General features: G+C 46.0%; 1 protein-coding gene across 6 annotated transcripts in view; it reads right to left on the bottom strand.

Annotated features, from left to right (window-relative positions):
- DPP6 (dipeptidyl peptidase like 6) overlaps positions 1 to 16,434 on the bottom strand; it is a 987,445-nt gene that overhangs the window by 501,659 nt on the left and 469,352 nt on the right. The window contains exon 1 of one of the 6 annotated variants that reach the window (XM_070616960.1): positions 11,348 to 11,805. The exons of the other annotated variants lie outside the window; for them this stretch is intronic. Within the exon in view, the coding sequence (XP_070473061.1) occupies positions 11,348 to 11,404 (57 nt within the window). The 5' untranslated portion in view covers positions 11,405 to 11,805. Of the gene's footprint in view, positions 1 to 11,347; positions 11,806 to 16,434 lie in introns of those variants that run through there. 6 annotated transcript variants of the gene reach the window in all.

Genomic DNA, 16,434 nt, shown 5'->3' with positions numbered 1-16,434 from the left:
CCAGTGGCCAACCCATGTGGAGCGGAGGGCAGACAGGGCAATGGTGCAGACCGTCTCATTCTGTTAATGTGACCCACTTTCTTTCTTCCTTCTTCCCTCAAAGCACTTCTCCACCCGAACTTTAGAGCACTGACCCAAACGTTCAAGTCAACTTTCTCTCCATCTGGGAGAAGGTGGTGCGATTTGATCTTATCTTCTTTTTATTTCAGCCAATCACTTCAGTGGATGAAAAAGATAGTGCTTCTGCTTCAGCCACAAACAAAGGGTTCTGGGACGCATTTTCATCAGGTCTCTTTTTCTCATCAGTTGGTTTCCTGTTTATCTACCCAGTTGGTAAGTGAAAGGATATTCACTTACTTTACAAATATGAGTCATGGCAAGACTGAAGGCTGGCTCATGGCCTGGGGCCGTGGCAAACAGCTGATGCTTCTGTGGTAGACAAAGGCTTGAGGTAGGACAAGTGCAGGCGGAATTTGGGGAAAGGAAAAGCGGCAGCGACACTTCAAACATCAAGGAAAGCAAGGTGAGTTGGTTACTCAGGAGCTGGATTTTATTTTCCTCTGGGGCTTTGAAAACTTGATCCATTTGTTGAATGAATAAATAAATAAATAAAACCACAGACCCCTTAACTTTGTGGATCATTCACTGCACGAGGTTTAGAGATGACGGTACAGTTCACTCACTCACTGATTCCTTTTGCACACAGACTGCATTGTGCTGGTGTCAGAAATACATAAGGAACGTGTCCTTCAGAGGCTTGTAGCCGTGTGTCAAGGGGAGGTAACAGAGGTACCATGTTAAAGTCTTGAAATGTTCAAGTAGAAGGGGCGCTTAGTTGAACTTGCCCCTTGTGGAGGAAGAGCATGATTGAGCACCCCGGGCTGATGGTCATCGTGCTTGCCCTGGAGTGGTCCCCGTGATGAGAAGGCGGCTGGAGAGTCAGCCATGTCTTGAAGAGTATGTGCTGACACTCAGCTAAAGCTGTCGTCTAGGGCCCTAAATCCATAGATCCCTAGTTTGCCTTTTAGAGCAACCCAGAAAATAAAAAGATCAAAATCCTATCTGTTCTTCTAATACTATTTAACAGCTCCTTAAATATTAATTAAAGACATCTTCATGACATACTTAATTTCCTCTTAGCCGTACAATCGCATTCCTTTAAACTTTTATCACCCAACATGGCTGACAGACTCTTTATCTACCACTTTTGAGGCATCGTACCCATTTCTTCCTGACCACTCACCCTAAGCCCCACCCCCACTCCCTCCTACATGCATTGAGCGCCTCCACTGTACCTAGCACAGCACTCAGATGTGATAGCTACTTAGTCAATCCTTGCGTAAGGTTTGAGCACTGAGCACATTTCTATTGATTTGTCTTAAGACTGTGCTGGCTTGCTGGAAGGGAACACAGAGGGGACAAAGACACTCAACTTGGAGTCCACAGACAGATACGACAGCACCTTGGGGCTCACATAATCAAGGAGTCATATGACTTTTTCTGGTGAGCAGGTCCATGGCTCTCGTCAGATCCTCAAAGGGGATCTGTAACCCAAGAGGAATGATCAACATACTAGTCAGTTTAAGCTCGTGAATTAATAAAATTTCCAGATGTTTCACCGTCTGAACTCCTGCTGACCCGAACCCTCAACGTGTACAGGTGCTATGCCACGACCCTTCTCTTACTCTCATCTTCCCACATCTGCTGTATAACAGCCACCTTCGAGGTTGCTCAAGTGTAAGATGAGATTGAAAATTACCTACTGCACACTCCCAAAGCACGCAGAATTTATTAATTGTGGCTGACTTTCAAAAATTGAGAAGAAAATCATTGGCTACACCCTAATTTTTCTTTGTTTCAAAAGCAACTCATTAAACAACTAATTACTTAAATACGAAAAGTTGCTAAGAAAAACCTAATGCCTCTAGGAATAGTGCAGTAAAAAGAAGAGAAGGCCAGTCCATCCATAAATCACGAAGAGAAAGAACTGCAGGAGACCTCTCACTGCCTGAAGCACATATAAAAGGCACACGCTGATCTCCAGAGAAGGACTTTTTAATGCATCTATAATGCTTACTTCATTTATGTCCTTTGCCGTTTCTGGTTAATATCAGTTTTTCTATTAGTCTTCTTAGTATATTATTTTTACCACGTCTCACCTGGGATTGCCTGATTTGGAGCAAGAAAACAGATTTGTGTTCTGAACCTGCAATTTGCCAGCTGTGTGATTTTGGTAATTTACTCAAACTCTCTGAGCCTCATGGCCCCCTGCATAAAATCACACTGCTGGATTAGATGTCCGGTTTGTATGCTGTGCTCCAAACTGCTCTGGGGCTCTGCTGACAGGACTAGGGAAGTGCTTTTTCTCTTTCACATGTCAGACTTGGCTTATTGCCTTTGGGGGAAAGGTTTCTATTACTAAAACAAAAGTCCAAAAATCACTGGGCAAGATGGTCTATAAAATGCCTCAAAAGCCAAACATTCTATGATCTTATAGAACCACCCCTCCTGGAATGAACATACCAGCCCTCAGGAAATTCTGAAAAGAAGATCCATTCAAATACCATTGTTACATCTACACACGTAGCAAGTCTCATTAAGCGGCAGTTTGAAATCTCCATGCTGAGAACAGTATTCTGTGCTCAATAAATGTTTCCTCACAGCAACACTGTGATGGGCATTGTCCCCAGAGGTAGATTCCGGCCGGATCTGCCCATGGTCCCTTAGCTAGTAGGTGGGAGAGCTGGGAGCAGAAGTCAGGGGCATCCATGCCAGAGGACACACGTTCTACCAACGCCCCAAAAGATGGCTGCTGGCAAAGGACAGTGCCCCCACCCCTGCCCTGAAACAAGCAGGTAAAATTAATAACACGCAATAAGGGAGCTCTGAGACATTAAGGCTTTATAATTTCTAGCGATAAAATAGTTTTTGCCTGTCAAAGTTCTCTTACTGGTTAACCTCATTCTTCAACTGTGCACCATATGACTTGGTATTGGGGGAATGGAGTGTATATTTTGCTTTTTAAACTCAGAGCCAGAAATTCTAATTGTCTTCCTAAAAATTTCTCAGGCTATTTCAATAAATACCACACAAATATCTATACCATAATGTCTTGTTGCTTCAAAGTAAACTTGAATTTTCTTTGGGACATCACAAACCCTTGTAGCTCTTTGAAAACCAGAAGCTTCCAGTGCCCTTTTTACTTCATCAAGACACATGCCTAGACTAGATAATCACACTCACAAGGTTCAATTTTTATGTCCAAGTCATTCTTTTATTTTCATGTGTTCCCAAATTCCTGTTCTTTTAAGCAGGAATCTACCGTGTTAAGTTCAGATTTCTTCCCTTTCTTCCAAAATTTCACTAACCCTTTGCTGCTTTCCATTGTCCTCATGACTTTCAAACTCTCTCACGTAAGTGTTTCCTGTTGGCCCAAATTGCCTCCATGCCCCCAGAGAACATTCTGCCTCCCAAAGCAGAGTGCTCAGCCGACCCTTAGGTTCGGGCGGTGCAGCTGGGAATTTCTCTGCTCTCCCAACCTCGAGCTGTCCCACCAGCTCTCCCTTTCTCCTGCTCTGCCTCTCCTGTCACTGTTCCCAATTTATCAGAATAAAAACCTTCCTTGGGGCTGGCCCGGTGGTGCAGCGGTTAAGTGCACACGTTCTGCTTCGGCGGTCCAGGGTTCGCTGGTTCGGATCCCGGGTGTGGACATAGCACCACTTGGTAAGCCATGCTGAGGCAGTCATCCCACATATAAAGTAGAGGAAGATGGGCATGGATGTTAGCTCAGGGCCAGTCTTCCTTGGCAAAAAGAGGAGGGTTGGCAGATGTTAGCTCACGGCTAATCTTCCTCAAAAAAAACCAAAAAAACCTTCCTCCAATCCAACACCTGTCTAATAAGTAGATGGGGTACTAGGCAGGCTATTAAAAATTTTAAATATGTTTACTTCCCTCTCCCATTCAGGGACCTGATTTAAGATACACAGTTAGCATCATAATTTTAGAATTCCCCGAGTGAAAGCTCTAACAACCTCAAATATTCTAACAAGAACAAAAATCTCCTCTTCAAAATAGAAAAGAAAAATCCTTTCGTTAATTTTAAAATGTACATCATCACCACGCAAGGGCATCTCTGTTGCATATTAATTTCTAAAAGAAAAAAAATTGGTATATATTTCGAATTCTTCGGTTTTGATGATCCTTTTGCTCTCGGAAACGTATTTAAAGGGTTGGCTCTATTCTTCCCAGAGCATGAATTCCCATTCTCATCGAGAGGAAACCCACGAGCATGTCAGAAGGCAGACTTTGACCTTTTAAAATGTTTTGAAAGAGCACCCCTGCCCCCCGCCATGGTTTTCCCACTTTAATCAGCAGATCGTGCTGGGCCTTTGGGTCCGTCTCCCACCTCCACACACACGGGTGTGCACACAGACGTTTTTTGGAAGCCTGTGTTCCAAATTAACAACTTAGCAGCTTGCGATGATACTCAGAGTCTCAGGCAGTTTCAGATGAGGGAAAGCAGTTTCTCTTGAGTTCTGGGAGGGGGAGTTAAATCTCTTTAAAAATTGATCAGATATGAGTAAAGGAACAATATATAAATTGTCACGGAAAATTCTATTATCAAGACCTTCTTATATCACTAATGTGTTTCCTAACGTCATTAGTGGAGGGCTGTATCCTGGATCTTACGGCATCCTCGCCATCACTGCTAAAAATAGACAGGCGCCAGTATCAAAGTGGACTACAGCACTGACTCAATGTCTGAGCCTGTGACAGTTTTTCCTAGGAAGGGACTGCTGCAAATTTCAGCTCCATTACTATACAATCATCCTGGAATTGGAAGCTGAAAGCAGCAACAGTGTCTGCCCTTTGGTACTTGCTTCATACAAGACTGGCTCTAATACAAACGCAGAATTAACAGGGACTGAAAAGATGCATGGTCTGTCAGTGATTTAAGGCGTGCCAAGACGGTCCTCACTGTGACCACTCCTTAATTTTTCACTAATGATTGTGACTAAATACCATATTTTTTCTTCCATCAGCTCTGCCATAACTTTGTGCCCCAAATTTCAACCATTAATAATTCCATTGGGTTTCACCAACAACAACTACTGTTAAAATTACGAATGCACTCAAGGAGAGGAAAGTATTACACCAAGCTTATCCATTGTTTTAGCGATGGATTTGTCTCAGTCATTCAGCAAGGTCTAGGTGGAACAGCACATCTGAAGGTTCTGATGGAAGGAGTCAATTCTGAGCAAATATTGGTACGTTACAGGTCCAGTGGGGATTAACAGCCACCCTGGGACAGGACGATGCAGAGTCCTGAAGAACAACCAACACATGGAGGGAGAAGGAAGGCTGGGAGTCACCCTTCCGGATGGGGTCACTTCAGCTGGGCTATTTTTCTTAAATCCTCTCCAGCCCTCTTTCATTTATTTCCCCTCTTCAAGGAACACAGGCTACCCAGGCCAGGAAGGACCTGAGAAGGTCAACCTCATGAAGAATCACGACAAACAGGATTCAGGCTGAAACTCCACCCCATGCACACGGTTATCTACTCCCATGCTTTAAGGCCACAGATAACCAAACTCAAAACTTGAAATTAAAAAATTTTAGTCCATTTTGGCTTTCCAAAGGATGTCTGAAGTGAGAATTCACAACCTCCACTGGTCTGATATTTTTAAAGCAAAGACTTCAAAGAACCATTGATCTCTAAACGCTTATACAGAATCGCTTCTTCCCCAAATTACATTCTTTTCCTCAATTTTCAGAACCCAAGATCAATAGACTCATTCTGCCCTCTCTTTCTCAGCGAGAGAGGGTGGAAGATGTCTACTGCAAAACCAAATCAGTTAATGCCAAACACAGGCACGCCTCATTTCCATAGAGAGAGTCATGCTACAATTCCCGGTGGGGCAGAAACACAGGGACTCTTCATCTCTCTAAGTGATTAGCATCTTAACCTCCTTCACAGGCACGCTGGAGCCGAAGAGGTTTAGGTGGAGGTTCACAGAAAGCATTCTCCAACCCTCAAATTCTCCCTGGTTTTCTCTGTGGAGCGTTAGAAGGTCTTAGCCAAGTTTTCCATGGTAAGTCCAGTATGGAAAATGATGGGCAGGATTAAGCTCAATGGAATGTTAGTATAACAATAAAATTTGACACACAGAGAAGCACTTTTCAGAAAGACAAGTCAGCTGCTTTCCATTGTTTTGAATTTGGGCTGTGCCTACAGCCAGTCTGGGATTGTTGGGGCTTTAATTTATCTATTAAGTGGCACTTGCCCATTGAGCGGTTTTAATATATCACGTGACTTGGATCCTAGAAGATTGGGAACCACCTGTCGCTAGCAGAGTGCAACACATGATGGCTTCAAGTTAGTTGCTTGCTTCACTGCCTTGTTCTTCTCGCCAGTGATGACACAAAACCTCCGTCTTCTGGGGAGAGCACCACACTAGCCACCCCCTCTCCTCTCCCTACAGACTCCGCGCTCCTCCCTCTCCTCCTGCCCCTGGAGGTCCCAGGCAAGGAGCTCTTGCTCTGTACACGCTCTCTCTAGGATGCCCGCAACTTCTGAGTTCTCCCCTCAAATCCTTCACACATCAACTCACTTTGCAGCCCATGTTCTTCTCTTCCTCCCTGCTCTGGCAGTCCACAAGTCTTAGATGTATTTCTACATAACCCTAAGAGTCTCTCATCCCAATTCTTCGCCCAGTTTCTTCAAGTTTCCTTTTTATCTAGAGAGTCCTAGATAACTTAGACCAGGGGCAGAACAGAATTTAACTTCCCCAGGTACGACTGCTGCATCAATCGCCACTTCTTTTTGAATCAGAAAGGACCACCTCTCCCACTGGGAGACTCACAAATAAGTGATGCTTGCACTTACTAACACGGAATCTTGTTTTTCTGGGTTTTCTTCTACTTCTTCATCTTTTTTTTTAATACCACATTTACCTTCACTGCAGACATCTCACATTGCCTTTTCCTTTAACACAGTTACACAAAAAATTTAACTCTCATGAAGGTCAAAGCCAGATCCTCTCTTTCAGCATCTAATTTTACTACAGAAAGAAGCAACAGGATCTAACGAAAGAGCGCAGGACAGGGAACGTCAGAAGTCATCACCTATGTGCCCTTGGGAAGGCCGACCCTCTCTCAGAATTCAAGCTCCACGCATGTTAATGTCCACCTTTATACAATTCTGTTCACTTCAGGAAACTCTTCTGTAATGGCATTATTACAAAGAATCAGATAACTAATTTAAACCATCAGTCAACACTAGGTCCTGGGGCCCATAATTTAATAGGAGAACAGACACAGGGGGCTACAGATCAGGACTTGTACAGCTCAGGGAAAACTAACAGGCAACCAGAAATATTGTTACACACATGAGGTATTATCAGACCAACTGGTTTTCAGATCTAGGGAAGTTACAGAGGTGATCCAACTTAACATATAGCAAAAGACCCAAGTTAGCCAATAGAACACAGAATATTTCCATAAGAAAAGATGGGCTTTTTGGAGATCTTTCAAAGAAAGGCACATTCTCATTTATGTGTGAGATTCCTGAGCCCAAGAGGGTGCAGTAGGTCACGGGGCACACCTGTGAGGGCTTTTCCAACTCTGATTTTGGGATGCATGAGGCCTGTGTGCATGCGTGCGTGCGCGCGCATAAATATCCACACACATACAGATACAGAATCCGCCACTAAAAACTTAATCCTGCTCAATATTTGAGCAAAAATGTGTCACAGCTCATTGGAAGCATGGAGAATTAATCTTTCTGTCTTCTCTTACTCTCAACAGCATTACTGATCACTGCTTTTTGACTTTAAGCCATTTGAAATGAGGATAGTGTACTTTAAGATAAATTTGTGCTTTTATTTATGGTAACAAAAAAAAAATCCCTTAATTTGGTTCTCTAAAGAAAGATTTAGTTTGTGAGAATACACTAAATTTAAACCAAATTATCCTCAGCTTCTTCTACTTCGCCCATTAGGCTTAACTCGGGGCACGTGGAAAAGCAGGGTGCAGGCCAACGCAGATTTGGTTTTTACTGAGGAGCCTCTTATCATCTGCCTGGCTTCAGAGCCAAAGGATAAATTCACAAAGCTTAAAAGCTCTATTGTTTCTAAACATCTCTGGGCTATTAATACTTCATTTAAAAATAAATTTTAGGGGCCAGCCCCACGGCCGAGCGGTTAAGTTCGTGCGCTCTGCTTTGGTGGCCCAGGGTTTCACCAGTTTGGATCCCGGGCACGGACGTGGCACTGCTCATCAGGCCACACTGAGGCAGCATCCCACATGACACAACTAGAAGGACCCACAACTAGAATATACAACTATGTACCAGGGGGCTTTGGGGAGAAGAAGAAGAAAAAAAGATTGGCAACAGATGTTAGCTCAGGGCTGATCTTTAATAAACAAATAAATTTTAGCATCTCCAAAGAGAAAGAGAAATGGTCTTCTAGGAGTCAACTGTCCCTGTTGTTTATTCCAATGTGTTCACACAGGATCCTTTAAAACAAAAAAACTCTTTCCACATATTTATCTATTTTTAGTACATATTTTAGCAAGCCAATTGGGAAAAGAACCAGCAATCTCTAATTAATAAGTAAAATCACTTGATTTTAAATCTTTTCCTTTTTTCATTAATTTCCAGTAATCTTTGGCATACAAAAGTTATTTCCAGCTGCCACACGCACGCCTGGCTCCCAACTCCAAGGCAGGTAGGAACCTGGACCAGGCCTCTGTGAGCTTGCTAAGGACTTCGTGGCAATCTCGTGCAATAACCAAACACGTTTAAAGAGTGTTGGCGACAAGCACCAGGCTACCTTAAATCCCAGTCCTCAGATAACGCCTCACAAGATGAGATGGACGGCGCCACTCCCAGGGAGTCTCAGTTCAGATTTGGTGATATGGACGCAGCCATGAAGTTAATTAGTACAATTAGAGTCCCAACTTAAAACCCAAACCAAACCACAAACCAGCATCTCTCTCTTTCTCTCTACTAAAAAAAAAAAAAAATGGAACCTATTCCTCTGTCTTGGTCTCCCTACAAATTCTCTATAAATTCCAGCCTGGGCATGGGATTATCCCCAAAGTTTCATTAGCAACAAGGAAAAAAAGGAAATAAAGAACTGGATAGCTCATTAAGAGCTCTGCAGTCTGAGCACACAGAAAAATAGTTTAAACACCTTTTTAAAACTGATAAAGAATGGAAGAAGAAGAAACAGTCTTCATGAACCAAGTATCTTATTTATCTCTGTGTTTGGGGCAATTTGTTACGATCTGAGCCAACATCCCCCAAGGTCTATTGATTTGAGATGTGAGATCTTTGTCCCCCACCCTGTTTGCTTCTCCAACCTGAGTCCTGCTGTTGACCCTCTCTGTTCGACTTCACAGGGTGGGCTCTGTGCATTTTTCAGGGTCAAGAAGAAGCCACTCTGAGAATGGAGGAAAGGGGCCTTCCCACCTGCTCCCTCGGCCACAGCCTCCTCTGGTGTTCAGTGTTCTGCCAGGTGAGGTCCTCCACGACAGAGGCTGGTTCAGGTATGAGGGTTTACAATGATTAAAACGTACGAAATCAAGAGCTTATACATCCTCCAAAACCCACACCCTACTTAACTACTTCCATGCTGCTGGCATGTGGAGGTATCAGGCGAAATGACAGCAAAACTAAGGAGGAGCCATGGACCTTCTTTTACATAACACATTTTGGGTTTTTGAGGGCCCCCCTTGGGTTCAGAGCTATGAAGAGCAGCGTGTTCTTTCCGTAATTATTGCCTCTGTCCCATGGTTGGGAATGCTACCTCAGTCCTGGCTGGAGCCTGTAAGCCCACGGCACGCTGATTTTACAGCTAGTGAGGGCAGAGAAGTGTCACAAAAGGAAGCCCAGTTGGTCCCTAATGTAGGGTGGACACATTTCTTTATTGAGCAAGTACCCTGTAGAACTGTTTACAGGGAGGAGGGCGTGCTTGCCTCTGGAAACCTCAGTGTTCACGCCACACTGAGCGCTAACCCTCACACGAGCCTGCCCACTGGATAGAGAACTCTTAGATTTCTGTATTTACAAAATCTCCTTCCCAGAAGAAATAAAACCATATTTAAGTTATGATGATGATGATACTAAGAAAATGGTCTCTTTCTTTAATCAAAAACTGGTCTTTGATGAAATGACCAAAAAAATGCAGCTCACACTAAATAACAGATTCAAAGTTGTCTTCACAGGGTCTCTGAACTGTTGATGATGGATTGTTACACAGTGTCCCCAAAGAGGCTCTTTGCTTTCCTGAACTCTAGAGGGGTCTCCTTGCCTGGCAGCAATCCTAGCAAGTGGGAGCCAGCAACACCCCTAAAATAAAGAGGGAAAATAGCTTATGCTGTTGATTCACCAAGCTGGAGCAAACTGCTTTGCAAATCTACCGGTGTCTCCTAGGATCTATTTTAATGATCTGCCTGAGCAGAACTAAGCAGTGATTAAAAGATAAGAACCCTCAAGATCTTCTGAGGAGGGAATTACAATATCTACATGAGTGCCAAAATACAGCTTGCTGGCTCCCTTTCCTCCCAGAGACTCGGAGCCTCTGCAGATGGTGGGCCTCTTCAGGGCAGGGTGGGTGGCTGCCCGCTGCCATATGGGGACACCAGCGCAGTCCCGCCATCCTGGACCGGCCAGCCCCACTAAGACCTGCTACTTCTCAGCTGGGGGTCCCACTTGGCCCTAACTCTGCACCCTCCGGCTTTTCTGGCAGGGAGAGTCTGCACTCTATCTGCCAGGGCTGAGCAGCAGCAATCTCTTCATACCTTCAGAAATACTTAGGAAAAGAGGAGGAAAAGGGACACAGGTATCAAAAGAAAAGTCCTTTAAACACTGCTCACACGTCGCCTTTTGACTTGTGCTGGAACCACAGCCAAGTCCTGGTGGAGGGTCAGAATAAGCTGAATTTTGAGGCGGGGGCTACTCACCTCCTCCATTCCGCCCCCAAAATTACCAATGAGTTGGACACCTTCACAACTGACATACGCTGAATTAGGCAGCTCTGACAAGAGGCCTTTTGTCCCAAGGTCCCTTCACATTAAGTTTATCTCGCCAGATGCTCCCTGTGCCTATGCATTATTGATAGACCAGGAGATCTTTTAAAAATAGCAGTAGGGGCAGAGGAGAAGGGCAGACCCCAGCCGCCCTCACTCAGCATTTTGCGCCTCCTCCCAGCTCTGTGGCTCAGTCATCACAAATACAAAATCATTCAAGAAACACATATTTCCTCCTCTCTCTCACACGCACAGGCACACGCACACTCATAGACACGCGCACGCACAGGCACACTCCAGAAGGCAGCAGTACCTGTTCCTGCTGTTGCACGGATTTCCCTGAGGCGTTCGGGTCCTTGGCTGTAGTCATGATCTCCTGTCCAGAGCGCCCACCCGCACAGGGGCAGGTGCGATCTGACGGTGAGTTTGGAGCCACCAGAGTCCAATCGGCGGGGAGGATTGTGATCTAGTCCATACTTCGGAAATCACACGGCTATTTTGGGGAGAGTGGGGGAGGGAGAGTGGGGAGACCAGCCTAGTTCTCTCTTTAAATGCAAAGAGCAGAGAGCGGATCCGAAGAGGGAAGATGCTGCGGCTTAGTGGGGCTTCTCCAATTAGCAACAGCCTCTGCAATCGCCACAGAAACAATGATAACTGCTTAGCAACCGGCAACTGGCGGCGCGGTGCAGGAAGGGGACCCGAGTGATGCGCGCTGCTCCCGCCCGCCCGCCTCCCTCCCGCGGCGCACGGCGCATGCTCCGGCCGCGGTCTGCTGGGGAGGGGGCGCGGGGGGAGGGGACTCAGGCGGGGGCGCGCGGCCACGGCCCCGGGAACTTGTCGCCGCCCTGTGCGGGTGGCCGATCCTGTGCCCCCCTAGCAGCGCTCCCCGGCAGGTCACACCCGGGCGAGGGGCGCTAAAGGGCCACACGAGGGATGGTCTTTGTTTTTTCCTTCTGCCAAGTGCCCGGTGCGTTCGAGAAGGAAGGTGCTCTGTGGGCACCAAAGAACGACTCCTTTGCTGTGTGCCGGTGGGTTTGCAGGAATGCTAGACCTGGAAGTCTTGGCCTCTATTTTCGTTGAAATTCAGAAAACTTATTGTGATCTATCTTTTAACTCAAAGAGCCTCCTGGTTCTCTTTTAAAATCAACCAGGTCCTCAAGGGTGTCTGTCGGTTAAAAGAAAAAAGGGAAAAGCCTGCGGGGTGACCTTATAGGAAGGCAAGGCTCCCTGCTGATGCCTGAGCTCAAGGAGAAAGCAGGACAGAGGTCGCCCCCCTGCTGTCCCTGTCTGAAGTCCTTGCTACCTCGCGCTGACCGCGGACGCTGCCGCAGCCAGGCCCCTACCCTGGGCGACACAGGTGGGCGGGTAGAGCATGCAGTGAGCGCACAGCGCATCAGCTCCAAGTTAAGCTTGATTAGCCACCAGTTTGCAGGCAGGAATGTCTGTGGCCTTGCAGAAACACGGGCCAAATCAGCGCCCGGAGGCCTTCTGCAGCCCCTGTGTGTGCTATCGTCCTCTCTTCATGCTTTTCTGACGACTCCTAGTCTTGCACCACCGCCTCCACCCCAAGGGCTTCGGGTCACCCACGCACACAGCACCAACAAGAATAAGGAAAGAATAAGAAAGTCTGTGGGGCCTTCACACTTCTATAAAGCCCGTAGTTCCTTGTGGAGAGAAGGCAAAGTAGACAGGTTTCCATTTAAAAGGTGTTTAGTAGTAGACTTCCCTTCTTTCAGCTTCTTCCCAAGGCCGCCACCCCCAGTCATCTTACAAAGCAAACACTAGACAGTCCAGGCCATTACGTCCTTTAGAGTTGACAGATGAGTGCAGATGGTGGCAGAGGTGCCTGGTCACCTCTCCCACAGCCCGAACTTAATTCTGGTCTAAGTTATTTACTTGGCACAGATTGCAAGGGGTCAGGATGGGCAGCTGGGAGCTGGCATGGTTTGTCAAGAGTACAAACAGGAACCCCACATAAAACCCTGGAAGGCTTTGCTTGGTGTTTGCTGCCTTGTGTTTAGACTTCCCAGCAGGACCGGAAGTTTCCGGGGTGGGAACCGGGTGGCTCCCCGTCTAATTGGTGGAGGTGGCCCCACTACCGGAGTGCCTGGAAGATAAGTTATTTCATTGTTGTCTGGAGGGAGTACGCCAGGCCAAGCAATGCCCAGGTGAGTCTTCAAACAGTTACAGGCCCAAAAAGTGAAAGGGGAAGCCACGGCCACCTGAGTCCCTAAGCAAGCCTGCCATGGGGACCCTGGCAGCAAAGACTCAGAAAGGAGGCCTGGGCAGCGAGGTCCCCTCACATGCCTGGAACACAGCAGCCCGGAGGCCCTCGGTGACAGCTGAGATCAGCAGCCCTGCTGCAAATTAGCCTGTCACTATTTCAGTCTCATTCCTGAGCATCTCAGAAATTGGTCTGTCCTCCAGAGTTTCCTCTTAAATTAAAACCTCGGAGGTGGGTCACATCTTAAACCACCATCTGTTAACATCTCTGAAGGATCCACTGCTAACCCACGGAAGCCAGGAATACCACCGGGACTGATCCTGGGGACAGGGACAATCGCGGGAGAAGTGGAGGGAGCCGGCCGTGCCTCCTCCTCACTGTTGCCAGGGCCCTGGGTCTGACGGAGTTGGTGGTATCCCAGGGGTGCTCAGCTGTATGTGGTGGGGAACAGCATGAAAGCCCTTCAGGCACTTCCCTTTCACTTCTCAGCAAAGACCTTAAGTGCTATTTTACATCTAACATGAATATGGATAGAATGCAAAGTTCACACGCGTTTGCAAAATGACACCTGATACTTCAAAGGCATCTCCCGCTGGCATCAGATCATCACTTGGGGGCTTGCCCGCTAGCCCCCCAGGCCCCCCACACCTGTCATTCATCAACTGTTTTCAAGAGCCGTTAGGAGGAAAAGTTGGCATGAGGAGGTTGTGCCACTCAGAACCTTTCTGTGGGATGTTCTGGCAGGAGGTCTCCCGGGGGCCAACTGCTCTGCATACGACTTGACTTTCCTGCTTTTAAATGAGAAAGGGCAGGATTTCCTGCCAAACGTGGCAGCCGCACTGATGAACCTGGGGACCTTCATGCTGAGCAAAGTGAGCCGGTCACAGAAGGACAAACACCGCATGACTCCACTCATCTGAGGAACCTAAAGGAGTCAAACCCACAGAAGCAGAGACTAGAATGGTGGTTGCCAGAGGCCGGGGGAGCGGGAACTGAGAGTTGCTGTTCAATGGCATAAAATTTATGATATGCCAGAGGAAAAAGTCCTAGAGAACTGCTGTGCCACATTGTGCCTATAGTTAGCCACACTGCACTGCACACTTAAAAACCTGGTAAGAGGGTAGATCTCATGTTAAGTGTTCTTATCACAGTAAAATTTTAAAAAAGAGAGAGTGAAAGGGCTGCCTTTTATCCATATTTTAAAATTAATCAGTATCCCTCCAGAGGACAAACACCGTGCTGAAGTCCACAACCGTTCAAGCTGAAGGGCTGTGACTATTACTGCAGACACGGAGACACCCATCACCCATGAGAGGCGAGAACTGAGCGCTCCCGGGCGTTCTCAGCACCATCATGGAAAACACATCCTCAGAGAGACGGTGAACGACTGCAAATGTGGGGCATGCTGCCCGCTACGCTTGCACTGAACAAAAAAAAAGAATTTACAGAAAAATTTCTGGAAAGCATCATGTATAAATACTATGGTTTTCAGTAACCGTGGACTGCAGGAGAACCCACTCACAGAAGAGCTGCCGGGGACTCTGCACTCCTTCCCCATTCCTTACTCCATGAATATTTAATTGCTATCATAGGTACTTAGCAAAGGGGAAAGTCAATGCTTACCTGCCCCTGGTGATAATGACAAAAATAGTGGCCATCTGTATCGCACGAAGTGTGATACACCCAGTCCTCAGCCACTCTGTGAGGCAAGCACTGCTGTGTCCCCCATTTTACAAAAGGAAATGGATATTGAGAGACTTTAAATATGAAACCCATGGTTACCCAGCGAGTAAGTAGCCAAACCAGAACTCACATCTCCGCACTTTAGGCCTGGGCCCATCATATTGCAGTGTCTTGAAATGCCTGAATACTTCAACAGAATATTGAAACTATTTAACTGGTCTATGTGCCAGGAACAACACTGAGCACCTCATACATATTATCTTAATTCATCCTTAAACATCTCTTAGATACGCGTCGTATTAGTTTGGCACAACACAGCACTATAGACTGGGTGACCAGCACAATAGAAATTTATTTTCCCACAATTCTGGAGGCTAGAAGTCCGAGATTATGGTGTTGGTTCCTTCTGAGGCCTCTCTCCTTAGCTTATAGATGGTCATCTTCTCACCTAGTCCTCATATGGTCATCCCTCTGTGAGTGTCTGTGTCCTAACCTCCTCTTCTTCTAAGGAAATCGGTCAGATTGGATTAGGGAGCCCCTCGATGACCTCATTTTACCTTAATCATCTCTTTAGAGACACTACCTCTAAATGCAGTCAGGTTCAGAGGTACTAGGGGGCAGGACTTCAACATATGAATTTTGGGGAAGATACAATTCAGCCCATAACACTTATTATTAGCCCCATTTTACCTATGGGGAATTAGAGGCTTAAAATGATCTAAGAAACTCTTCCAAAGTCATATAGTCAGTGGAAATGGCAGAATTGGCATTCAGATCCAGTTCTGCTTGATCAAAACCCTTGCTGCACACCACACGCACACACTCAAACACATGAATACACATGCAAGCACACATATGCACAAACACCCACACACTTATTGTGTCACTTCAAACACCTGCCAAGGGCTTGGGCAGGAAGGAGCTCCTCCCCTAAATTCCCCAGACAAGAGTAAGGCTCCTCCAAGAATGTACAACGGAGAAAGGAGAGTCTCTTCAGTAAATGGTGCTGGGAAAACTGGACAGCCAAAGGCAAAAGAATGAAAGTTGACCTTTATCTTATACCATACACAAAAATTAACTCAAAATGGATTACAACTTGACTGTAACACCTGAAACCATGAAGCTCCTAGAAGAAAACATAGGCAGTACACTCTGTGACATTGATCTTAGCAGCATCTTTTTGAATATGTCTCCCCAGGCAAGGGAAACAAAAGAAAAAAATTAAACAAATGGGACTACATCAGACTAACAAGCTTCTGCACAGCAAAGGAAACCATCAACAAAATGAAAGTACAATCCACCAATTAGGAGAATATATTTGCAAATCATATATCTGACAAGACGTTAATATCCAAAATATAGAAAGAACTCATACAACTCAACAACAACAAAAAAAACAACCTGATCAAAAAATGGGCAGAGGATATGAACAGACATTTTTCCAAAGAATATATACAGGTGTCCAACAGGCACATGAAATGATGCACATGAAA

The sequence above is a fragment of the Equus przewalskii genome, chromosome 4 (assembly GCF_037783145.1).
Source record: "Equus przewalskii isolate Varuska chromosome 4, EquPr2, whole genome shotgun sequence".
Classification (NCBI taxonomy): Eukaryota; Metazoa; Chordata; class Mammalia; order Perissodactyla; family Equidae; genus Equus; species Equus przewalskii.
The sequence above is the reverse complement of the archived record's forward strand: the minus strand, read 5'-3'. Positions and strand labels throughout refer to the sequence as shown.